Genomic DNA, 26,567 nt, shown 5'->3' on the forward strand with positions numbered 1-26,567 from the left:
TGCCTTCTCCCCCGAGGTTACAGTAACACCAACGCATCACAACGGAAATCCCATTTTCATCAAGTGCGCTGACTGTCTACACTTGACTGGGAAGTATCCTCTCCACTCATCAAAATGCCCCTCTTTGATCTGCCTTGCCAGCTGCCCTTCTCCTCCCTGAACTGCTCCTCAGGCAGGGATAGCCCCTCCCCGGGTGCCAGCAAGACCTACTCCATGGTTGCAGTGTCTGTATTCCCGTGAGCGCCCAGGACAGTCCCCAGCACAGGACAGAGCTTGGCCTTCTGTCCCCAGGACTTAGTGGGGACACAGTAGTTCCTCAGTGGGCTCCAGCACTCAGAGTCAGCCTCCCAGCCTGGGCCAGAGCGAACATAGAAGCAGCAGGGTTATTCTTGATGCTTCAGTGAGAGGAAATGTGTCAGAACTGTGTGTGGCACTTTAGAATGACAATGGGACAAAGAGGCAGGTTTTCAAAGATTTTATTAAAAAACAAAATAGGCCCATAATCCTAAAAACAACACAGGTGGACTTCTCCCCTCCTCCCAGTCTGCTACCCAGAACCCCTCCCCCAAGGCTGTCCCTGGATAGGAGTGAGGCCCAAACCCTGCCTCTTAGCTGCCCCCTGCCCCACAAACTGGTGACCAGAGCTCCGCGCTTTCCTCCAGTTTCTGATCTGCCTCCTCTAAGAAAGTAAAAATCCCCCCTCCCCAACTCACTTAAAAATAATTTTCAAAGATTAAAAATGGCATTTGTGTGTTTTTTAAAAATAAACACTTTAAATGTTGGAAATCTCCCTCTTCCCCTAGGCCTAGTTGAGGCCTCTGGGGTGCCTGCCTGCCTCACCCCAGGAGGCCAGCTGCCACTTGGTGCCCCTTGGAAATTTTCAGGAAGTAATTTCTTCCAAATTTCCCCTGCAGTCACAAATTCCACACACTGCTCGCATAAACACGCTGTCTTCATTACAGGCACTGCTCCTCGGCTCTGGAAACCTGATCTCTTTTTGTCAACTAGACCACATGCTTCAGATTCCCTGCAAACAGGAGAGAAAACAAAATTCAAATTCAGGTAACATATGTGACTTATTCTTCAAGAAAGCTGTTTAAAAAAAAAGCACTTGCATTTTGGGGCTTGTTCTCTTGCTGCTATTGGGAATCCTGAGACCCCAAATATGAACAGGCCCAGCCCAGCCTGCTGGATGCTGAGAGACCCAGCCACCCCAGCATCCGCCAGCCACCCACCCACCAGAAATGTGAGTGGGGCCGTTGACAGGCAGATGACCGCCGTGCTTGGTGAACCGAGCCGAGCCGAAACCAGCAGAAGAACTGCCCAGCTGAGCCCAGCCCAACTGCCGATCCACAGAGTCATGAGCTAAACAAACGGTTAAGTCACACACACACACACACACACTCAGCTGACACTTTTCAGAGTTCACACTTCACCAACAGCATCAGATCTTCCCCCACCCTCAACCTTTCCCCCCTCATTAGCAGGGTACAACCCTCCTAGCCATTTTCTCTTGTGAGTACCTGTGAAATATGAGTTGGGGGCTTTCTCCTGCCCTCAGGCCTAAGAGTCTTTAAAGGGAAAGCGATCACTTGAACTCCTACAGGACTGGGCTCTAGGAATGAAAGTTTGCTCACTTGGTCCCCCCGCAGTCTTCGCCTTGCCCCATTTCCCCAAGCTGGAACACTGGGCTCCAAACCCTACTGACCATTTCCCCCTTGAAACAGGAAGAATGCTCCATGAGGGTAGGGGCCTGAGCTGTCTTACTTTTGGTTGATCTCCAAAGTCTAGCACAGCGCCTCACGCACAGTAGATGCTCAATAAATGGCTGAATGAATGGATGGAGAAAGGAAGGAAGGAAATAAAAAACAAAGCAGCACCCACTTGGTTATCTAGTTTTATTTTTAATTTTTAAATTAACATACAGTAAGCTTGACTTTTCTTTGTATGTGCAGTTCTATGATTTTGAACAGTCCCATTACCCTCTCAAATTCCCCGTCCTATCCTTTTGCAGTCACATCCTCCCCTCCCCCTCTTACCACCTGGCAATCACTGACCTATTCTCCATCACTGTAAGTGTTGTCTTTTCGAGAATGTCATATAAATGGAATCAAACAGTATGTAACCTTTTAAGACTGGCTTCTTTCACACAGCATAATGCCTTTGAGTTTCATGCAAATTTTTAGGTGTATCAGTAGTTCAATCCTTTTTGTTTTGGGGGTACTTAGCTTTTTAATTTTAAAATTATTATACATTTACAGGAAGTTGCAAAAAAATAAAAACAAAAACAAGAAGTACTGAGAGGTACCCTTAAGCAAGTTTCTCCAAGTGACACTATCTTACAAAATCATTATTTAATATCAATATCATGGGGCCGGCCCCCTGGCCGAGTGGTTAAGTTCACGTGCTCTGCTTCAGTGGCCCAGGATTTCACTGGTTTGGATCCTGGGCGTGGACATGGCACCGCTCATCAGTCCACACTGAGGCGGCGACCTACACAGCACAACCACAGGCACTCACAACTAGAATATACAACTATGTACTGGGGGGCTTTGGGGAGAAGAAGAAAAAGAAAATGAAGAAGATTGGCAACAGTTGTTAGCTCAGGTGCCAATCTTAAAAAAAAAAAATCAGGGGCTGGCCCCGTGGCTGAGTGGTTAAGTTTGTGCGCTCCACTGCAGGCGGCCCAGTGTTTCATTGGTTCGAATCCTGGGCGCAGACATGGCACTGCTCATCAAGCCACGCTGAGGCAGTGTCCCACATGCCACAACTAGAAGGACCTACGACGAAGAATATACAACTATGCCCCAGGGGGCTTTGGGGAGAAAAAGGAAAAAAATTAAAAAAAAAAATCTTAAAAAATCAAAACTAGAAAATTGACATTGGTACAATTCACAGACCATCTTCAGATTTTACGTTTTACATGCATTTATTTGTGTGTGTGTTTAAGTGTATTGTTCTATGTAATTTTATCAGGTGTAGATTCGTGTAACCCCCACCACAAGAAGATACAGAACCATTCCATCACCACAAAGATCTCCCTCACATTACCTTGTTACAGTAACTCCCCTCCCCATCCCTAAGCCCTGACAACTGTTAATCTGGTCTCTGGCTCTATAATTTTGTCATTTTGAGAATGTGATATAAATGGAATCATACAGTATATAACCTTTTGAGACCGGCTTTTTTCACTCAGCGTACTGCCCTGAGATCCATCCAAGTTGTTGTGTGCGTTGTTTGTTCCTTTTTATCGCAGAGTAGTGTTCCATGGTGTGGACACAGCACAGTTTGTTTAACCATGCACCCATCAAAGGACAGCTGGGTTGTTTCCAGGTTTTGACTGTTACACACAAAGCTGCTATGAACATTCATGTACAAGTTTTTGTGTGAACGTAGTTTTCATTTCTCTGGGAAAAATGCCAGAGAGTACAACTGCCGGGTCATATGGTAGTTGCATGTTTAGTTTTTGGAAGAAACTGCCAAACTGTTTTCCAGAGTGGCCATACCATTTTGCATTCCCACCAGCAATGTATGGGGGATCTAGTTTCTTAGCCTTCTTATCAGCATTCGGTAGTGTCACTAATTTTTATTTTGGCCATTCTGATGCGTGTAGGGATCCCTCATTGTGGTTTCAATTTGCATCTTCCTGATGGCTAATGATGTTGACCATCTTTTCATGTGCTTATTTGCTGTCTGCATATCCTCTTCATGTCTTTTGCTAATTGGATTTTTTTTTACTGTTGAGTTTGGAGAGTCCTTTATACATTCTAGATACAAATCTGTTGTTGGATATATGATTTGCAAATATTTTATCTCAGTTGTGTAACTTGTCTTTTCATTCTCTTAAATCTTGCAAAGCAAAAGTTAATTTTTTGGATCATGCTTTTGGTGTTTTAAACCCCTAAGCTCACAATCTCTGGATAATCTTTGATTCTTCATCTTTTAGTTCAAGCCCCTTCCACATCTTATGAATTGCCAAGCCTGATCTTAAGAGTTTCTCAAATCCACCCTCTCCTTTCTATTTCACTGTCTCTACCTTAGTCGCATCTCTCATCCCACAGGTCACTGCAACAGCCTCTAACTGGTGCTTCGGCTTCTGGAGCTTTCCTCCATACAATTGCTAGCTGTGAGCACATGCCTCCCCCTGCTCCAGAAACACTTTAGCAGCTCCTGACTACCTATGAATGTAGTCCCACACCTTAGCTTAAACGCACTCATGCATACTTTCCTATCTCCATGTGGGCCTTTGCTTGTGTTGTTGCCTTTGCTGAGGAAAACCAGCAGGGGATCCTGGTGCAGAGCTAGGGTCTTTCCATCTGCAAGTACAGCCTGAGCTTGATGAATGAGTCAATGGATGGATGAACAAAATTCCATGTCCAAGTGTTCCCACAACATATGTTCACAGAAAGGAAAGGTGGGTGCTGTATTCTCTGCTGCTCTGTCTCACTCTCCAGTTACATTTGGAGCCAATTAAGAAAAACAACAGAAATTATTTCTACCAAAAGTTGATGATGAGCAATATTGAGTTTGGGTAACAATAAAAATGTAACCTTAAATAATGCCCATTGTTTTTCCCTCACATCTAGCTTCTCCAGCAGTGGGCGGCAGCCTGAGAAAATTCTAAAGTCCAGCATGGTCTGGGGCCTGGGGAGACACAGAGTACAGACAAGAGAGGGCAAAGTCAAACGCCTATAGAGGCCAAGAATGTACTGTATGTGAGTCAAGCAGACGGGGCTGGGGGGGTGTTGGCAAGACACATGGAGCCCTCTTGATTCTTTTTTCTTTTCCTACTTTGAATCATGACATGAGTATAAGAAATAGTTTCCTTTTTCCTTAACTCTATTACAAAAGAAAACAAAACCAAAACAGTGTGAGATGATAAATGGAAAGTCACACTTCGCCTAGAGCAGGAGGTACAACAAAGAATGGCGAAATCTACGGCAAACAGGAAGGTACATGCTCACAAAGGGGGCAGCTGCTACTCAGCTCCAGCCATTCACTACTGTGCAGGAATGTGGACCTGGTATGACTAGATCTCTCCATTTTTCAAGAGAAGTCAGAAATTCACATTTTTATGCAAAGTTTCCAGTGTTAAACATGGACAAGTGATTTAAATTTTTAAAGAATATTGTGTGGACATTGAAGCCAAATGAAACAATTTTGGAGGCACGACATGGCTCACGGGCCCCCAGTTTGTGACCTCTGGGTTATCTCTGAGACGGTTCTAACTTACACCTAAGGGCACCCCATTTCACTCTCAAATATCCTGGTTTGGACAATAAATTATATCGTCGCCTTACCTCTAATGTACAAGGAGTGCTGAATTAGGACTCTGGAGGCCTGGCTTCTATTGATTCACTGACTGACTCATTTGTTCATCCACTTATTCAATAAACATTTATGGAGCGTCTGGTCTTTGCCAGGTACTAGGTGCTAGTGAGCACTCTCTTTAGTCTTTCTTTTTTGAATCAACAGACTCTATTTTTAGAGTAGTTTTAGGTTTACGGAAAAACTGAGCAGAAAGTCTAGAGAGCTCGCGTATCCCCCCGACCCCACTTCCACTCTGGCAGGCAGTTGCCCCTATGATTAATATCTTGCATTGGTATGGTACATCTGTTACAGTTGATGCATGAATACTGATACATTATTGTTAAGTCAAGTCTGTAGTTTACACTAGGGTTCACTCGTTTTTTTTTTTTGGAAGATTAGCCTGAGCTGACATCTGCTGCCAATCCTCCTCTTTTTGCTGAGGAAGGCTGGCTCTGAGCTAACATCTGTGCCCATCTTCCTCTACTTTATATGTGGGACGCCTACCACAGCATGGCTTGACAAGCGGTGCCATGTCCGCACCCGGGATCCAAACTGCGAAGCCCAGGCCGCTGAAGTGGAATGTGCGAACTTAACCGCTGCGCCACCGGGCCGGCCCCTAGGGTTCGCTCTTGGTGTTGTACAATTCTATGAGTTTTGACGAGTGTATACTGTTATGTATCCACTGTTACAGTATCACATGGGATAGTTTTACTGCCCTAAAAATCCTTTGCTCCACCTATTCCTCCCTCCCTTCCTTCCCCAAAAGCCCTGGCAACTTTTATCTTTTTATCGTTTCAATAGTTTTGCCTTTTCCAGAATGTCATATGGTTGGAACCGTACAGTATGGAGCCTTCTCAGACTGGCTTCCTTACTTAGCAATACCAAGTTAAGGTTCCTCCATGTCTTTTTGGAGCTTGTTAGCTCATTTCTTTTTAGCACTGAAAAATATTCCATTGTCTGGATGTACCGTAGTTTGTTTCTCCATTCACCTACTGAAGGACATCTTGGTTGCTTCCAAGTTTTGGCACTTATGAACACAGCTGCTATAAACATTCACGTGCAGGTTTTTCTGTGGACACGAGTTTTCAACTTATTCGAGTAAATAGCAAGGAGCACAATTGCTGGATCGTATGTTAAAACTATGTTTAACTTTGGAAGAAACAGCCAAACTGTCTTCCAAAGTGGCTGTACCGTTTTGCATGCCCACCAGAATGAATGAGAGTCCCTGTTGCGTTACATTCTCACCAGCGTTTGGGGTTGTCAGTGTTTTGGTTTTAGCTATTTTAATAGATATGTAGTGGTATCTCATTGTTTTACTTCGCAATTCCTTAGTGACATGATAGTGAGTATATTTTCATACACTTACTTGCTGTCTGTAAATCTTCCTTAGTGAGGTGGATGTTAAGGTCTTTGGCCCATTTTTTAATTGGCTTCCTTGTTTTCCTAGTGTTGAATTTTAAGCGTTTTTTCTCTATTTTGGATATCAGTCCTTTACCGGATGTGTTTTGCTAATATTTCTCTCAATCCGTGGCCTGTCTTTTTATTCTTGTAATCTTTATTAATTTTTATAAAGATTTTATTTTTTCTTTTTCTCCCCAAAGCCCCCGGGTACACAGTTGTGTATTTTTAGTCATGGGTCCTTCTAGCTGTGGCATGTGGGACGCCGCCTCAGCATGGCTTGATGAGCGATGCTGTGTCTGTGCCCAGGATTTGAACTGGCGAAACCCTGGGCCGCCGAAGTGGAGAGTGAACTTAACCACTCGGCCATGGGTGGCCCCTCTTATAATCTTTAGTCTGTTGTCCAATAGAATTTTCTGGGATGAGGGAGATGTTCTATATCTATGCTACCCAATATGGTAGGCACTAGCTACATGTGGCTACTGAGTACTTGAAATGTGGCTAGTGCAAGGAAGGAACTGAATTTTAAATTTTATTTAATTTTAATTAACTTAAATTTAAATGGCCACATGTGGCTAGTGGTGACTGTACTGGACAGTGCAGATATAGAACACTTGCCTTGTGCTTTTTTTTCTTTCATGACATTGACTAGGGGTCATCTGTATTTTCTCCTTCATTTATAACCTCCCTTTCAATCCATTAGCAAGTCTCGTCAATTCCACTTCCACAATATATTCCAAATCCACTCACTGCCCTCCATCCATCATTGCTATAACTTTACCCCAAACCACCATCACCCTTTGCATGGATGATGCTAATAGCCTCAAAATTGCTCTCCTTGCTTCCATCCTTGTCCCCTACAACCTACTCTCTACATAAGAGCCACAGTATTCTGTTAAAACTTAGGTCAGAGCACATCACTCCTACGCTCAAAACCCTCTATGGCTTCCAATCACACCTAGAATAAAATGCAAACTACTGAGCTACCAAGCCCTGCAGGGTCTGGCCCTTGTCTCCTGTGTGCTGCCACCACCCTCCTTGCTCACTCTGTTTTAGCCACTTGGGGCTTCTTTGTTTTGCTGGAACACATGCCATTTTTCCCTCTTCAGGATCCCCCCTTCTTTGTACTCGCTATTACTTCCGCCCTGAATGCTCTGTCCCTGGATATTCCCATTTCAGACTCTGCTCATCATTCAGGTCTCAATTCAAAAGTCACCTCTGAGAGGCCTTATGACCACCCAATCTAAGTGGCCACCCCCCAGTCACTCATTTTCCATCACATCCTCCTGTTTTCTTTTCTTCTATGCACTGAGCACACTAAGAACATTGTGTGTGTTTATTGGCTTGTTGTCTGTCTCCCCTCACAAGCTCTGTGTGGTGGGGACCTGGTCATCACTCTGTTGTTAGTGCCCTCCACTAGGCCTGGCACACAATAGGTCCTCTATAAATATTCAGTGGAAGCATGAACATCTGTGGAGCTACAGGGCAGCTGATAAAGCATTTTTCCACTCAGTCCACAGAAGCTTAGAGTGCGGTCATTGCTCTCAAGACCCTTATAGATGTGTGAGCTGCCAACATACACTTACAAAAGGCACATGCCTGCCACCAGGCTAAGTGGCAAATGAGTTCTGAAGACAGTCAGCATCATAGCAATTTGGAGGAATGCTAGGGGTGATCCCAGAACACTTGGAGGCTAAGTGGCACCACAGAAGAAGAGAGAAGTAAACTTAGGACTGTCAAAAAGGGTTTCCGAAACTTCCATCACATGAGTACCCCTTTAAAGAATACTGTCATATCTATTTAACATCTGTATTAATAGTAACAATATTCTTCTTTATATCAACTCACTTTAAAAATTTTAATACCTATTTTGGCCTCATCTATCCTAAGCAATAATAATAATAGCAATAATAATAATAACAAAGAACAGACCTGATGCGCTTAGTACATTTTAAAATACACATTAAAATCTGACTGTTAAAATGAAAAATGTCTTTGTGTCACCTCCAATTGTCTCTCATAGAGAGGTACACGAGGCACATTTTGGGAAAGTCATTGTAGGGATTGCTCTTGGACAGCTGGTGCCCAGGCTGCTCTGCTGCCATCAGCCTCCAGCATCTGCGGATCTTGGATGGTGCACCCCCTCCCCTGCCCTATCCAGCTCCCTCAGCCCAGTCCGGTCCCCGTCTCTGTCCTCTTCACAAGCCTTTATTGCAGTTGACAATGGGCTAGGCTCTGTGCTAGGTGCTGGGACCACAGAGGAGAACAAGACCCATTTCTTGCCCTCAAGGAGCTCTCAGTCTGACGAGGAAGGCATGTATGGAGACAAACACCTCCCAGTCCATAGCAACAAGGCCAGTCTGTACAGAGTGCCGAGGGCATACAGAGAGGGCATGGAAGACCTCACAGAGGAGGTGGCATCTTGAAGGGCAAAGGGGGAGAGAATGTTCCAGGCAGCAGGAACAGAGCAGGAGGTATAATGGCAACTGCAAAGTTTTTGTGGCCAGAGCACAGGATGAGCATCGGGGAGGTGGGGCAGAGGCTGGAGAGATGGCCAGAGGCCAGATCGCCAAGTGTCTAAGAAGACCATGGTTTTATCCCAGAGGCCACAGGGAGCTCTGATTTTAAGATGGGGAGGAGGCCCATCTAGTGTGATCTAAGGCTAGAGAAAGTTTCCCGGGGGCTGCCCCATCACGACCAGGCTTGAGGGTCTCACTTTCTACCTGGGAACAAAGGCAGAACAAAGAATTTCTATGAAGCCTTGGGCATGTGCTGATATGGACGGCTGATTTAATTTTTAGCTCTTAATTGTCAACCGTATTGCTTGCCTTGGAATGTAGATCCCTCCTGTCATCAGAAAGCCTTTCAATGACAATTAAGTATAACCACCAATTACCACTTATCTGCCTCTGACCTGAATTAGAACTGAGGCTGCGGTTTAATCCCACCAGGCTTCTGCATTTACAGGATATCAGCACTTAAAGGATATTACCCTGATGGTTAGGGTGCTCTGGTCTTAGCTTGCAAGAGACTATTGCAGTCACAAACAGAATTGAAGCAATTTCTAAAATAGCCTATGATTCATTTTTTCTCCCCTCCTGTGCCTAAATCTGCTGGCTCCATGTGGAGGGATAGGCACAAGTAACTGTAGAGGTGACATCACAGGAGTGGGCTGCTTGCCTGCCAGCCAGCCAGCCTGCCTGTGGAGCTTGGCCTGGAGTGGTCTATCTGCTGGGCTCGGCCACGCCTCCCAGCCGTTTTGGAGTCACAGCTCCAGATTCTTTGGTCGATATGATTTCTCCACATTTCTTCTTCAGACAAAAATTCTGGGCCGGGAAATCCAGGATAATGGGAATAGCAGTGGTAGGAAGAATAATACAGCCTTACATCTGTATAATGCTTTAGAGTTGTGAAAGCTATTCGCTCCATTTTGCTCCACCCAAACACTGGTAGGAAATGGAAGCTGGGATTTTAGGCCTGAACTGAAGACAAACTCTTGCTCTCTTGCACAAAGGAGCTAAATGCTAATATTCTCTATTCACCTTAAGGTACATCATGATTAGGCCTTGGACGCCACCAGAAGGTCAGAGAGACTCCTTTCAGTTTCTAGGTGCCTCCTGGAAGATAAATTTTCTGGGACAAATTGCCTGGCAGGCACAATTTATTAACCATGCCATCCTGATTGAGCCAGCAAGTAGTGCCAGTCTCAGCACTGCCAAATCCTTCTGCACATCCTGGTTTACAGTCCCAGTGGTCCCAAAGACCTTTACTGGAGCCAAAGGCATGGCTGCTAACTGTGGAGCCCTGAAGGTAGGGTGTGTCATGAACATCTGGAAGCGCCAACAGCTGTCAGAGTAGCTCAAGGGCCTGTGAAAGGAAAAACGGCAATTGGAGTCCCATCAGCCATCACTGGGGCTGCTGAAGGGAAGGGCCACTGAGCCCAGCTGTGGACAGCTGAGGAGCGGGGTGGAGGGACTCTTTCCTTGGAGGAGCCATAAAAATAGTTTGCTCTGTGATCTTCTAGCACCTGGCCCCGGCATAGCTTGGTGTCCGCAGTGCACTATTACTACAGTCAGCAAGTGAAGCCTCGCAGCCTAGCACCCCTCCCATGATTCGCCTGAGCATCATGACCGCCAGGCTGGAAGCCAAAAGAGTGGCACACTCTTGCTTGGCCCTTTGGTTTTAGATTAGATTTCAATGTCACTTATATGTGTGTGTGTGTCTGTGGCGGGGGTGGGGGACAATGACGGAAGCAGTGAGCCACAGATGCTCGGCAGTATTGCGAGAGGCGCAGGTGCTCCTGCTGTTGCTGCTGCCATAGCTGCTGTGGCCACCACCACATGAATTCAGAATGACCCAGTGTAAGACCATAGGTGCTGGTCAGTGCCACAAAAACGTCATCTCTGTAAACCAAGATGCTGTACTCAGGCAATTCTGTCTGTGGGAAATCTTGGCGGGGTATAAAAGCGGCCCTTTTGAAAGTTGGACCTGTAAACCTATATGTGGAAAGTGACTGGCAGAAGAGAATATCATCACCTCCAAAGCAGAGAGGCCTCCCAGCACTTGTTTTCCAGCTCACGGGGGATATGTGTGCCTATGAAAATAGATTAAGGATCACCGCCTCAGCCTGTTTTAGAGATGTGAATAAAAATCTTGGCTTGGGACTGCCTCCTCTCTGGTTGAGTGATTTTTCAATTGATTTGTATTTATTAGCTAATGAAATTAAAGTTGTAAAAATGATAACAGAAACACAATAAATCTCTCCCACAACTGGCTGTTTCTATGTCACTATGGTGCATTCCTCACTTTGATTACTTCAAAGTCTATTATTTTGTTCTCAATTATTCTGTTTTTCTGGCACTGGAGAAAATCAATTTGTTTTATTTTCTCTTATTCATGCACTCAATTATGCTCTTCGGGCACATTTAATCACTTTGATGTTTTCATTTTATGGCCCGTCTCTAGGCACTTCAGCTGCATTGCTGCCAACGGGCAAGCAGGACTAATTTGCATGTCACAATAGACTTGAAATTCTAACTCAATTTAGAAATCTTTATGAAATCTCCCTCCAAAATATGCTTGGAGCTGCAAAGAGGCAGAAGGATGTAGGTAAACCAGGAGGCTATAAAGATGCTTTCCTTTCTCAAAACATTGAATGCCTTTTGGTGGCCTGACTATGGCTTAGGGATGTCCCTGTGCAGGTACAGCAGCGGAGTCCATGGGGCGGGATGTCTGCAAAGCTTCCTCTGGAATTTTGTGGTGAGAACCCTGCAAAGGCTGCCCCTCGGCGGCAAGGCCAGGGAGGCTGGGCCTGCTTACTCTGGCATAAAACGCCCCTCAGCACTGCTGGATTTGGCGGCTGTGCTAAAGACAGCACCTGAATCTCAGTTGGTTAAAGGGCCTCTGGGTAGACTGAGAGAATTGTCAACAGTTAGGCATTCCAGAACCCTGAGTGGTTTACCTTATTTTCTCTAATGAGTTCCAACCTCCCTTTTGCCCCTTGATTATTTTAGAGCTAAAGGCTGGAGGGGAATAAGCGATATAATTGCTTTAGGCATGTAGTACTTTGGGCAAACAGAAAAAAAATGCTTAATTAAACACATTAGAGGTCTCCAACTGTTCTTCAAAAGTTCTTGGTTTGTTGTATGCAACAACAAGCAGCTCCACCAAGCAGAAGGAAAATTCCGTACTTCCTCGTCTATACTTTGGGTATGATCTTTAGCGTCTTGTGTGGAATCCCAGCTCCCTCACTTACTTGCTGTGTGATCTTATACAAGCTAATCAACCTCCCTAAACCTCAGTTCTCTCATCTGTTAAATGGAACTGATAACATTATCTACCTCAGAGACAGATTTGCTCACCAAACTTCAATACTGTCAAGATTTTCGCCATATTCACATACCACTTGTGTGGAAACCTCTCTTATACAGACCTTTTTTTTTTTTTTTTAACTTAACCTCATCCTAAGCAATGATATCTATGAAATCAGAGTTTATGGGATAGTTATATTTTTTCTAATACACATTAGAACATATACATTAAACACCCCAAATCCATTCTTGTCTCAGGGTCTTTGATTCTGCTCTTCATCTAGAATGTTCTTCACCCCAAGTTTTGCAAAGCTCCTTCCCTTACTTCATTAAGCTCTATTTCCAAATGTTACCTCCTCAGGGAGGCCTTTACTGATGATCCTATCTAAAATAGCACCCCCACCGAATTTATCAGCAACTAACATTAAATATTTATTTGCTTATTGTCTATCTCCCCCATTAGAATCTAAGCTCCATGATGGGCGAGGCCTTTACCTGTCCTATTTACATCTCTATCCCCAGTGCCTAGAATAGTGCTGGCACATATAAACACTAAATACATATTTGTTGAATGAATGAAACATTAAAATAAAAAGTTAGCCTAGTGGTAACCAGGCTCCCCTTCCACTGCACTAGGGTAGTGTCAGAGAAGACAGATTGGAAAGCTAGGACTTTCATCCCTGCTCACTGGTAAGGAGGCCCACCCACCACCGTGTTGGTAGAGGCCACATGGGGAGCAGTAACAAGGTGCCACTCCCATTCCTGGCCAGGGTGATATCAGTGGAGGTCTAGTGGGGAGCCTGAATTTCCACTCCTCCCTAGCAGTTATGAGGTTCCCCTCTTCCCCCCAGGGCTGTCAATGGCAGCTGAGTTAGGAACCTAGACTTCTACCCTCACCTGGAGGTAATGGGGTGGTGCCCCCCTCCCCTGCCAGCATAGTGTCAGAGGAAGCCTGCTAAAGCAGAAGACTTAAATAAGATGCCAGGTTTCATAAAAATATCTAAAGTGTTCAGGATATAACAGAAAATCACTCATACCAAGCACAGGAAACTCTCAACTTGAATAAGAAAAAGACAATCAACAGATGCCAACTAGAGATGACACAGATGTTGGAAATATCTGGCAAGGAGTTTAAAGCAGTCATCATAAAAATACTTTAATGAGCAATTATGAACATGCTTGAAACAAATGAAGAAATAAAGTCTCAGTAAAGAAATAGAAGAGATCAGGGAGGAAAAAAAAGAGGAAGATTGGCAATAGATGTTAGGGTGAATCTTTATTTGCAAAAAAACCCCAAACAAACCCAAAATAAATAGAAGAAATAAATAAAAACTAAATGGAAATTTTAGAACTGAAAAATACAATAAGTGAAATAAAAAAACTCAACACATGGGCTCAACAGCGGAATGGAGGGGGCAGAGGAAGAATCCGTAAACTGGAATACAGAGCAATAGAAATTACCCAATTTGAACAAAAGACAAAAATTAGTCTGAAAACATGAGCAGAACCTCAGGGACCATATCATACTATGACAAAAGATCTAACATTCATATCACCAAAGTCCCAGAGGGAGAGGAGAAAGAGGGTGGGACTGAAAAAGTATTTAAAGAAATAATGGCTAAAGATTTCCCAAATTTGGCAAAAGACATAAACCTACAGATTCAAGAAAGTGACTGAACTCCAAACTGGATAAACCCAAAGAAATCCACGCCAAGCCCCATCATAATCAAATTTCTGAAAACTAAAGAAAAAGAGAAAATCTGAAAGGCAGCAAAACAGAAACATAGCCTTCCCCATAAGGGAAAGATGATTCAAATGACAGTGGTTTTCTCATCAAAAACCATGGAGGCCAGAAGGAGGTGGCATAACATTTTTCAGGTGCTGAAAGAAAATAACTGCTAACTCAGAATTCTATATCCATTGAAAATATCCTTCAGGAATGAAGGGGAAATAATAAGGATATTCTCAGAGGAAGGAAAATAGAGAATTTGTTGCCACCAGACCCACCCTAAAAGAATAGCTAAAGCAAGGTTTTGAAATGGAAAGGAAATGATAGAAGAAGGAATCATGGAACATCAGGAGGGAAGAAAGAACAATGAAAAGAGTAAAAATATGGGTAAATATAATAGATTTTTTCTTCTCCTCTTGAGTTTTCTAAATTATGTTTGATTATTGAAGCAAAAATTATAACACTGTCTGATGTAGTTCTAAATATAAGTAGAGGAAATATTTAAGACAATTATAAATGGTGGAGGGGAAAGGGACTTAAAAGTAGGTAAAATTTCTACACTATACTCAAACTGATAAAATGTTGACACCAGTAGACTGTGATAAGTTACATCTGTACAATATAATATATACCCAGAGCAACCACTAAAAAGTCTATACAAAGAGATACAATCAAAACCACTGCAGATGAATCAAAATGGAATTTGAACAAAGGTGTAAGTCACCAACAGTAAAGGAAGAAGAAGAAAACAGAGAAACAAAGAGAAAACAAAAAATGAAATGACTGGGGCCTGCCCAGTGGTACAGCGGTTAAGTTCGCATGTTCCGCTTTGGCGGCCCAGGGTTCACCAGTTTGGATCCCGGCTGTGGACGTGGCACCACTTGGCAAGCCATGCTGCAGCAAGCGTCCCACATATAAAGTGGAGGAAGATGAGCATGGATGTTAGCTCAGGGCCAGTCTTCCTCAGCAAAAAAGGGGAGGATTGGCAGCAGATGTTAGCTCAGGGCTAATTTTCCTCAAAATAAAATAAAATAAAATGGCTGATTTAACCCCTAACATATCAAAATTACATTGAATGCAATGATATAAATACACCAATTAAAAGACAAAGATTGGCAGAGTGGCTAAAAAAATGACCCAACTATATGCTGTCCATAAGAAACTCACTTCAAATATGATATAAGTAGGTTAAAAGTAAAGGGATAGAATAATATACGCCATGCAAATATTAATCAAAAGAAAGTACGAATGGCTATATTGATATCAGATAAAGTAGATTTCAGAGCAAAGAAAATTACCATGGACAGAGAGAGACATTACGTAACTGTAAAAGGGACAATCTACCAAGAAGACATAGCAATCCTAAATGTGTATGCACCAAAAACCAAAGTTTTAGAATACATGAAGCAAAAATTGATAGAGCTACAAGGAGAAATAGATAGATCCTAGAGCTGGAGACTTGAATATCCCTCTCTCAGCAATTGATAACAGAACAACCAGACAGAAAATGAGCAAGGATATAGAACTGAACAGTGCTATCAACCAACAGGATCTAATTGACATCAATAGAACAATTCCACCAAACAACAGCAGAATATACATTCTTTGCAAGTACTCACAGAACATACACCAAGATCGACCATATACTGGGCCATAAAACAAACCTCAACAAATTGAAAATAACTGAAATTATACAGAGCATGTTTTCTGACTACAATGGTATCAAAGTAGAAATGAAAAAACCTCCTGAAAAAGAAATCTCCGGGCCCAGATGGTCTCACTGGAAAGTTCTACTAAAAAGGAGAATTAATACCAATTCTACACTATCTCTTGCAGAAAACAGAAGAGGAGGGAACACTTCTGAACTCATTTTATAAGGCCAGTCTTGCCCTGATACTGAAAGCAGATGATGACAGTATAAAAAAGGAAACTAAAGACTAACATCCCTCATGAATATAGATGTAAAATCCTTAACAAAATATTAGCAAATAGAATTCAGCAATATATATAAAAATTATACACCACGACCAAGTAGAGTTTATTCCAGGTATACAAAGCTGGTTCAATATTTGAAAATCCATGTAACCTAGCACATTCAAATCCTAAAGAAAAACTACATATATATCAGTATTAGTATCAACTGATACAGAGACAGCATTTAACAGCATTTAACAAAATTCAACACCCATTTATGAAAAAACTCTCAGAAAAGTAGGAATATAGAGGGGTACTCTCCCAACTTGATAAGAAAATCTACAGAAACTTATAGCTAATACCATACTTAATAGTGAAAGACTGGATGTTTTCCTTCTAAGTTTTAGAACAAGGCAAGGATGTCTGCTCTCACCACTCTTATTCAATATAATACTGGAAATCTAAGCCAGTGCAATGAGGTAAGAAAAGGAAACAAAAAAAATACAGATTGGACAGGAAGAAATAAAACCGTCTCTCTTTGCAGATGATGGTGATCTATGTAGAAAATCCTAAGGAATCTACAAGAAAACACCTAGAACTAATAAACAAGTTCAGCAAGGTCACAGGATATAAGCACAATATATAAAAATTGTATTTCTATATACTAGCAATGAACACATGGAAACTAAAATGAAAAATACAGTACCTCAAACAAAGAAAAGCTTAGGTGTAAAACCTGTTCAGGATCTGTATGCTGAAAATTTTAAAATGTTGATGAAGGAAATAAAAAAAGGTCTAAATAAATGGAAAGACATACCATATTCATGGATCAGAAGACTCAGCATAGTAAAGATGTCAATTCTCCTCAAATTGATATACAGGTTTAACACAATTCCTAACAAAATCACATCAAGATTCTTTGTAGATACAGACAAGATTAGGCTAAAGCTTATATGGAAAGGTAAAGGAACTAGCATAGCAAATCAATTTTGAAAAAGAAGAAAGTAAGAGGAATCACTCTGACTTTAAGATTTATTATATAGCTACAATAATTAAGACTGTGGGGAGGAACAGACACATAGATCAACAGAGCAGAAGAGAAAACCTAGAAAGACTAAGACTGAGACAGTTGCTTTGGTGGAGTGAATGAGAATTTCGGAAAGGGAGGTGGTCCTAGGGAGCTATCTGGATTTTCTGCCCTTCCGCTAGACAGAAGAGGCTCTATATGATTAGTCAAGGGAGGATCTGCTTTTCAAGACAAATGGAAGCACCCTAGAGTTACCTAAGAAAGGAAACAGTACCTGAGACATTTAAAATACTCACTCTTCAGTCTCTTATTTTTCCAGCTGTGTGCAGGTGCAGTGACCAGATTTTGTAAACCAAAAATTGGGACATAAGGTCCAATATAAGATTATCGTCTTTTTCTTAAAAAAAAAAAAACAACCAAACGTGTTACTGTTTCATGACTAAAAGCAATACACGTCCATGGTAGAAATTTTGAAAAATATAGAAAAAGAATAAAGAACAAATGAAAAATTACCGATAACTCCAATCCTACCACCAAAGGTAACTACTGTTAGCATTTTTGATATATTTCCTTCTAGAGTTTTTCTGTGCATATCCACATACACACATTATGTATATTTATAAAATTGAGACTATATGGTATTAAATAATTTTGTATCCTGTTTTTTTCACTTAACATTGTTATCATGAGCTCATTCTCATGTCATCAAATTATCTTTAAAAATTTCTTTTTACAGCCAGCCCTGGTGGCCTAGCGGTTGAGTTTGGTGCACTCCACTTCGGTGGTCTGGTTCAGTTCCCGGGCATGGACCTACACCACTCATCTGTTAGTCTGTTAGTGGCCATGCTGTGGTGGCAGCTCACATAAAAGGAAAAAAAAAAAAGGAAAATTGGCAATGGATGTTAGCTCAGGGCAAATCTTCCTCATTAAAAAAAAAAAAAAATCCCTTTAATTGGCTGCAACAAATTCTTCCATGTAGATGTACTGAGACATTGTATCATACCTCAAATTCAACATATCAAAACAGAACACATCAAGTATATGTCTCTGTAAAACTGTTCTCCCTCCCCCAATGGCTCCCCATCCCAGTTGGTATCCAGGTTGGAAACCTCAGAGTCATCTTACTTCTTCCTTTCTTCTTGATCCCCTATAAGTGACCTACCTCCGAGTGCTGTTGATACTCTCTTCCTAAGAGCTCTCAGTAATACAGGAGGAATAGGAAAGGGAGTATCCTACCACCACTGCTCTAGTCTAGGCCCTTGCAGGCTCACTCTTGGAATACCACCATAATCCCTCCAAATATCACTGCATCCTATCATGTCCCAATTCCAGAACCTAGAATGACTCCTGCTACATTGTATCCGATATGAACTACTCCGCCTGAAACTCAAGGGAACCTGCAATCTGTCCCTGGCCCCTCTCCCATCTGAGTTGTCCTTGCTTATGAATACTTCCCCATTCCTGTCTATTTAAATCCTCTCAGCCTTCTGAAAGCAGTCACCCTAAAGTCTTACTCCCCTGCTTCTTCTACATAGCATCAGCCCTTATTACATCCTGATGTGTCTAAGGGGATTAGTTTTGTCTCCTCATCTAGACTTCTCAGTTGTTTAGGGACCACATCTTAAACTTCTCTTCTATCTCCCACGGCACCAAACACATGGGAGGTTCCAAAAAATTGATTGACTTAGCTGGGCTTTCAAGTGGAGACATAATAACACTTCTTAAACTTAACCTGGTTCAGAACCTCATTTTGGGAGATATTGCAGGATGGGAAGGGTTTACTAGGGGCAAGTGGAAAAAGCAGACAGGGGTGATGAGTAGACTTGACTGAGCAATACTACCAAGGAGAGGAGGGGCACCAGGCCTGGATTCAAATCCTGAGGGCACCACTTACTTGTTACACGACTATGGGTTGTTACACTAACTCTTCGGGCACAGTTTCCTACCCCATATGGCAATTGTGAAGATTAAATGAGACCACGTATGTAAAGAATCCAGCACATGCTGTTGCATAAGTACATTTTCAATAATGGTAGTTCCCACCTCTTGCATTTAGGTAGATAATTCAAGTCTTTATAAGTAATCTGCCTAGGGTTTTCATGGTTTGTTAAAACCACTGTCGAAGTTAGTATAACTTTGCAGAGCAGCCTCCATTTTTATTCTAGAATTTATAAAATTTTTAGCATGATATTTTTATAACTTATCTTTCTGTTTACGACAACAGCAACAACAGCAAACCTTCCCAATTCTTACACTCTTTAATGAAGCGAGAAAGAGAGGCTCCAAAATCCTCCCAAGAAGCCCTAAAACAAATGGGCAATCTGTCTTGGGACCAACCCTGCCTTTCAACTTATCCCTATGGCTTCTCAGGAAGCAAGAGAGGGTGTGGAAGGAAGCCGAGTTTCCACGGTGTAGAGTCCCACCAGGCGGGAGCACCGCTTCAAGCTTGGGGTTCCAGCAGGCCTTGGACATGCCCAGACCTGACATCCCAATTGCTAGTCCCTAGAAGAATGTCAATCCCAGACTTCAGGCTGCCAGAGGAGGTGATGCTTACACCCAGTACAAGGGTTCTCCTGAGGATATTACTGGTAGATGTGCAAAGGGTCTCAGCTTGGGGCTGTGGAGCTGTTAATAGCAGACGGGCTGGCGACCACAGCAACTTCAGGCAGCAGGAGCTGAGTGAGTTGGCTTCTTCCTCCTTCTGTCCTTTCTTACCTCTCTACCCAGCTCAAATGGAGCTAGAAGCTTCAATCACAGTATGGTGGGGTGCTGGGGGCATGGCAGGGGTGGGGAGTTAGGGAGAACTAAAAGGCCTAGATAGGGGCCAGAATTTCAAGTACTGCCCGTGGCTATCTTCCTCCCATTTCCAGGGAGATGGCGGATTTCAGGTGCTTCGGATCAGCCGTACAGAAGAGCCAGGTGTGCAGTGCAGGGGGAGAAGGGTTTACTAGGGGCAACTGGAAAAAGCAGATGGAGGATGATGAGTAGACTTGACAGGGCAATAGCGCAAAGAGAGGGAGGGCACCGGAAAGGCCAAACAGCCTGAATCCAAAGACCCAGTTCAGGCAGACCTGGGTTTAAATGTCTACTCCACCACCTATTAGCACCACGTGTGGCACACAGTAGGTGCTTAGTAATTACTTGCTGAATGAATGAATAAAGGCGACTTTGGCCAAGTCACTTATCTTCTCTGAGCCTTATCTGTAAGATAAATAGTAGCTATTATTCTTATTATTTCACCTGTGTGGTCTCTCCCCACATCCACATCAGTCTGCTCGTCTATCTCCCCAACTCCGCACTGCAGAGGCTGCCGTACTAAGCCCCCTGCCTTAAGGGTCAGAAAGGGCAGATGTACACAAGGCCTCCTCTTGCCTCTTGTGTCCTCCCCCTCCTCCTCCTCTTCCTCCTTACCTCCTGGCCCCATTTGTTTTCTTTTCTATCCCAGGCAAATTGGGTTATAGTCTGGGAACTCAGACCAGGTATAGAAACCTCCAGTTACAACTCCAACACATACTCACATATGCACAACTCACCCCACCCACAGGAGGTTGGGCCTGGGCTGCAGGTCCCCTAGGGACCTTTACTTGATCCAAATGTCATCAGTACCAGGGACTAGGAAACCTACCCCTGTTTCCCCATGCAGAGCTAGCCAGTCTTGGGGATCCACTCTGGGGATTGATCGCATTAGAACTGTTCCAGCTCTGGAAGGTTCACTGTGAGCCAGCTTCCCCGGAGTACGTCAACCAGAGGAAAGGGAAACAAATTGAGCACGTGAAGATGGTGAGAGGATGATTTTACAGTAGTGGTCATGAACTAGGCCAAGCGATCCACTCTCATACCCATACTTCCTTGTGAGCAATGACACATATCTTCAGGATTCATTGGCTCGAGAAGAGCAACTTGTGGGAGCAAAACATAGCTTTTCTCTGTATAAAGCTAATAGCTTGAATTGACTCTCCATGGTTTTATTGTTGTCTTTTTTTCTTCTTGGAAAGACTAATGGGCAGTAAAGATGGGATAAGGTGAGGTCTAAATTTGCCTGTCCCTCCAGTCATCCTGCGGCATGTGGAATGCATCTCTATAAGGTGAACCTCCTCAGGTTGGATCTCCGATAGGTTAAAAATCCCATCTTTCATGCTTCTAAGGGATGTGGTAGGAAAGAGAAAAGACCCCAAGCTCAAAGGCTGAACAAGTTCAACTAGACATGCTGCCTAAACTCCCTCCCATAGAGTGGATCTTAATCCATGTACTGTCTCAAGGCCACCCACCTCCCCAAATCAATCTGTGCCCCCTTCTCTGTTTTGAATAGGAGTGGGGTGGGGGGAGGGAGCCATGGTGAGAATTGGCCAGGCTCGCTGAGGTTTTATATGCAAGAACAAATGACAGTCTTGTAGGCAGGTTCAGGGAAATCTTTCAGAATGCAGAAAATTCAGCAGCCTTTCCACACTGACCATTGTCATGGCAACGCACTATCTGATGGCAGCATGCGTCACTAGGCTGGAGGGGCACGGTCTCAGTATAGAAGGTTAGCCTGGCCATTTTTAGCAACATTTGGACTTCTTTCTAGCCTCATTTCTTCTAGGTTTGGCTGAATTTCTTTTTGGTTCTGGACTTGTGTGCTTTACTCATTTGCATGGCTAGAACACAAGACTTTGTCAATGTGAAAGGAATGGAAAATCTGAACATTCCTAGTATTCTATAGCCACTCTGCTTGCTGTCGGCCCTCCCTGGCTCCTCCCCACTCACTCTTAGCCACTTAGTTTCTTTTCTTTTCCTCATCAATTCCTTCCTCTACACAGCATTACCCGCCCCCCCATCTGACAACTGTGACTCATCTACCAACCCCTGCACTGTCATCATATTCTTTTTATTGTTTTTCTATTTTCTCATTTTAATGTACAGCATCCTAGAATCTTAGAGTTGGAAGGAACCTTAACAGTAATCTAGTACAATCACCCTCTTCCAACGCAGGAGCCCTTCTACGGTATGACAGCCAAGTGACTGCCTAGCCTCTACTTGTATGTCTCCAGTGACAGAGACCTCATTCCTTCCTGGGCAGCCTATTCCACTTTGGACAGCCCGAATTGTTAGAAAATTCTTGCTTCTATTGAATGAAAATTTGCCTTTTTATAATATCTCCCCATGGGTCCTAGCTCTGTGCCCTGTGACCACATAGACTCTGTCTACAGCCTCTGCTCTGTGGCAGCCTCTCAGAGACATGAAGTAGAGGCCACATCCCCCTGGGTCTTCTTTCTTCCAATAGCCCCAGCTCCTCCAACCAGACCTCTCGGAGCCTGGGCTCCAGTCCTCTCGCCATCCCGACTGACCTCCCAGAGCACGCTCCTATTTGTCTAGAGCCCTTTTAAAGTGAAGTCAAGACTGCATCAGCCTCTCTGGAGGCTACCTTGCCCTGGTGACTCACGCTGAGCTCCGTGTTGAATAAAATCCCTAACTCCATTTCAGGCAAAATGCTGCTAAGCCATGTCTTCACATCTTGTACGTGTCCGATTGCTTTTGAGAACCCAATTCCTGGTCCATACATTTCCTCCCAGTTTAATTTCATTGTGTTACAACCAGAGTATGGCTTTAATCTGTTAGGATCTTTGAAAAATCTTGACTTCCATGTAACTTACATGTCCTCTAAGATTTTCTATTATTTTTTCACCAACCCTCAAACTAGTCTTTTATCTCAAGTCTTTTAAAAATTCATTCCTCTTTCAGGTTTCTTACCTTTCCTAGTCCTCTTCCCTTTGAATTACCTTCCTATGTCTTCTCTTGCTTGTCATTTCCATTTCCTCAATAGCAAGATGTCACCACTCTCTGGAGATATGTGTGTGGGGACGTGTGCAGGAAAGCACGAGGGCATATAGGTATCTGCACAGACATAGGTGTGAGTAAGTAGTTGCAGAGGCTTGTTTAGTTTCCGTTTCTATTGCTTTGTCTGTGCTCTACCAAGATTTAGAGCCTGGATGCGGGGAAAATGGCAAGGGTGAAGGGAGAGGGGTAAGAGAAGCTGGATCAGTCCCAAAGAAGACAGGAAATGTGTCTTGGGTCTGAGAGGGGCAGAAGGAGACTGGGGTGGGAGTGCTAATGCTAGTCAGAGCTGTAGCACAGTGAGAAGGACTGGAGAAGGGCCAGGAACCGAAGAATTTTAAAGGCCTTAAAGGTTGGACAAGGGAGGAAGATTTGGTTAGGAAGTGAGGACTTGTGGGCTTGGTAGACATCGAGAGGCCAGAGGGAGGTGGCTTGAAATAATAGGGTTGGGGATGGCTGAGGGCTATAGGACACCTTAGAGAGGCTTGCTGTGAGCATAACCTTATGTCTATGACTCATAAGCTTAGAAAATTTTCTCTGGCCAAAGGACCCTGGGATGTGGAGTCCCTGCCTATGGACTCCACTGTTGTCACAGACTAGGCTCTACTAGGGGATAGGGCCTTAATATAACCCTTAGCAAAGACCCCCAGGACAGAGTTAGTGCTTCCTCAGACTAACTCTGGCACAGAACAGACCTCCCTTTCATGCTGGATTCTATTCCAATGAGGCAGTGAAAGGTAGGAGAACTGGTGCAATCTTGGTCATTATATGAATAAACACAAGGATTTCACTCTCCGGAATGGCCAATGTGCAATATGATGATACCCTTGGCCTCTCTCTCTTTTTTCTTTTTGGTAAGGAAGATTGGCCCTGAGCTAACATCCGTGCCAATCTTCCCCTTTTTGCTTGGGGAAGATTGGCCCTGAGCTAATATCCGTGCCAGTCTTCCTCTATTTTGTGTGTGGGATGCTGCCACAGCATGGCTTGATGAGCAGTGTGTAGGTCTGCATTCAGGATCTGAACCCATGAACCCCAGGCTGCCAAAGTAGAGCGGGTGAACTTAACCACTACGCCACTGGGCCAGCTCCATCTCTTGGCCTCTTAACTCTACAAATAATTAGCCCCCCGCAAATATGCACACACACACACAAATTCAATTAAACAGGAAAATGGATGCCAAAACTACTTTAAAAAACGGTAGATGAAGTGAGTTGAGTCATGAAGCAGCAGCTGGGGTGGGGAGGAGGGCTCTACTGGAAAGCTGAGGGCAACATCTCCAAACAGCTAGAGGACAGTGTGGTCAAGAGGGCAATAACCTGATGACTGCCATTTTCCCTCTGTTCAGAGACCAAAAAAGTTGTTGGCCAGCCTTTGGGAAGGCAAGGATAGGGCCGCAGCCCCATCTTCAGTGCTCCGGGTGAGACTGAGGTACCTACTCCTAGATCATCAGAATCCCTGACTATAGGCCCTGTAGACCCACAGGCTCTCAAGGCTCTATTGGCCCAAGAAATCACAAAGAACAGAATGTCTGGGAGCCCCTCCCCCACGCTCCCAACTCTGAATTGACTTGAACTTCCCTCATCTTAAAGAGGGTTTTATTGTTGCCCTTAAAGAAAAGGGGTTCCAGGGCATACTTTAGAACTGGTTTTCCATTGGAGGTGCCTAAAGCTGAAACTTTTGTCCCCCGAAGGTGACATTAGCTGGCCAATGACAATCCCAACCAGAGTGGCCAGTGTGGAATTCCAGCTATAAGCTATCAGGCCAAAAAGATGTTTCCCTTCCAAGTCAGTGAAACGATTAACCACCGACAGACAAATGGTCTCTGGGGAAGGCCCCGGTGCTGGGCCACCACAAGCCGGGTGGAATGAGGAGGGCAGGGCTCGAGGGGTGGTGCTTACCTTTGATGTAGTTGAGGATTTGCTGGACTCGGTGGGGCTCATTGCGGTCTGGCCGGCAGCTTGGCGTGATTTCCAGCACATAATCAGGACCATATGCTGTGAAAAACTATAAGGAAAAGGGAAAGGCCAAAAAACAAACTAAACCACAGAAAACCTCCAAACCAAACCACATACAAACAGAATAATCAATAGGAACCCACCAGCACTGACAAGGCGAGGGAGGCCCAGGTGGGCAGGGCAGGATGATGCAGGAGGAAGCCTGGTCCGGGCTGCGCCATTGCCCTTGGCCAAAGCCTCCAGTGACAGTTCACTGCTAAATTCTTTAGTTTGTTCAAGGTCCTCTCTGCTCAGGGCGCAACCTTTCTCTCAGCCTTAGCTTCTACCTCGTCCTGTGTCTAGCCACGCTAGCCTGCTCTGGGCTCTCCCAAATCACACCACGCTTTGTTCTCCTCAGGATCTTTGCCATTGCTCTTTCCCCGAGGCCTGCAAAGGCCCTCCCCCAATCCCTGCTGCCTGTGAAAAACCTCCTCCTCCCGCCAGGCGCAGCTCAAATGTCACCTCCTTCACAAAGCTGTCCCTCACTCTCCACCAACCCCCAGAGCATTCTGTTGGCACCTCTCTTATGGCCCTTGTTCAACAAATAGACAGTGTTTGCCTGCATATCACATGCAGGTCACTGTGTCGGCTGCTGTGGGGGCTATGAAGATGGAGGAGACCTCCTCTGGGCTCCTCTAGGTGTTCACGAGCACATTCTGCAGCGGGTAGAGATTTTTCAACAGTGACTTGATCTCCCCACACTGGATTATCGGCAACCTGAGGGCAGGCAGCATTTACGTCTTCTTCACCTCCTCGGTCCTGACACACTGTGACAGCTGCCTGTTAGTTTTGGTTGCCTTGAACTCCCCGACCCAGGAATGTCAAATAAACCCAGTTTCCCTAGTTTTTCTTTCTTTGTAGTAGAGTTTATTTGTTTTTAAATTCAGGGATTCAGAATAAAGGCTTTTGGATTCTATTTCTAGCTCACTAGATGACTCCTTGTGACCTTTGGTAAGTCACAATATCTGATTCAGCTTCTGTATAAGGGCCCGCTTGGGGAAAAATACTCCATGACAAAGGAAATCATTCAATTGGGATAAGTCTTTGAATGGGAAATATGCAAAGCTACTATTTCTGTTTAGTTTTTAACAGAAATAGTATTTGTGCACACTCTCTGGAGAGAGAGCATATGGTCCTTAACATTATGTGCTTTCAATAGTGATATTGTTAAGCGGTAAGTAAGCCAGGGAAATTCAAATTCCACAGAAAAAATGGTACAGAGGGCGTGAAAGAAGGGATCTTGATATGTCATGACTTTGACGTCATCCAAAGAGCCTCTAAAAAATAATCCAGGGTTATTGCCATTGCCACCAAATTATCCTCGTTGAGAGTCTGGCTGTACATCTGGCACCGTGGGAGAGGTTGCGGAACAATGTCTAGGGATTCTAATGGCGTCTTTGTGGAATCCACGGGAGCAATTTGATGGGGAGATGGCTTCTGCACATTCATGACAGAAAACTCTACACATTTAATTAAAAGAAAAATGCCCAAGACTGTGCCAACGCTTATAATGCCTTTTTTTTTAATGGACTGACCTAGAGAGAAGAGAGGTACCTAGTTCCTTCTTGCTG

The 26,567-nt window shown here is 43.9% G+C and overlaps 1 protein-coding gene and 1 long non-coding RNA gene across 9 annotated transcripts in view; one reads left to right on the forward strand and one right to left on the reverse strand.

The window, feature by feature from the left end:
• Positions 1-460: 460 nt before the first annotated feature.
• Positions 461-26,567, reverse strand: part of HDAC8 (histone deacetylase 8) — a 199,860-nt gene continuing 173,753 nt past the window's right edge. For 4 of the 8 annotated variants that reach the window (XR_011536134.1, XM_070605760.1, XM_070605756.1 and 1 more), the window contains 2 exons: positions 24,901-25,006; positions 461-1,027 (listed from right to left, as the gene is read on the reverse strand). Coding sequence is in view for 4 of the 8 variants with exons in the window: in XM_070605760.1 (XP_070461861.1) it covers positions 1,005-1,027; positions 24,901-25,006 (129 nt within the window). In the remaining 4 variants the exon portion in view is untranslated. Of the gene's footprint in view, positions 1,028-22,918; positions 23,063-24,900; positions 25,007-26,567 lie in introns of all 8 variants that reach the window. The other 4 variants (XR_011536133.1, XR_011536131.1, XR_011536132.1 and 1 more) reach the window with 2 other exon arrangements.
• On the forward strand, positions 960-11,483 carry LOC139081136 (uncharacterized). The gene is made up of 2 exons (XR_011536135.1): positions 960-1,062; positions 10,257-11,483. It is a non-coding gene; the product is annotated as an uncharacterized lncRNA (long non-coding RNA).

The sequence above is a fragment of the Equus przewalskii genome, chromosome X, assembly GCF_037783145.1.
Source record: "Equus przewalskii isolate Varuska chromosome X, EquPr2, whole genome shotgun sequence".
NCBI lineage: Eukaryota > Metazoa > Chordata > Mammalia > Perissodactyla > Equidae > Equus > Equus przewalskii.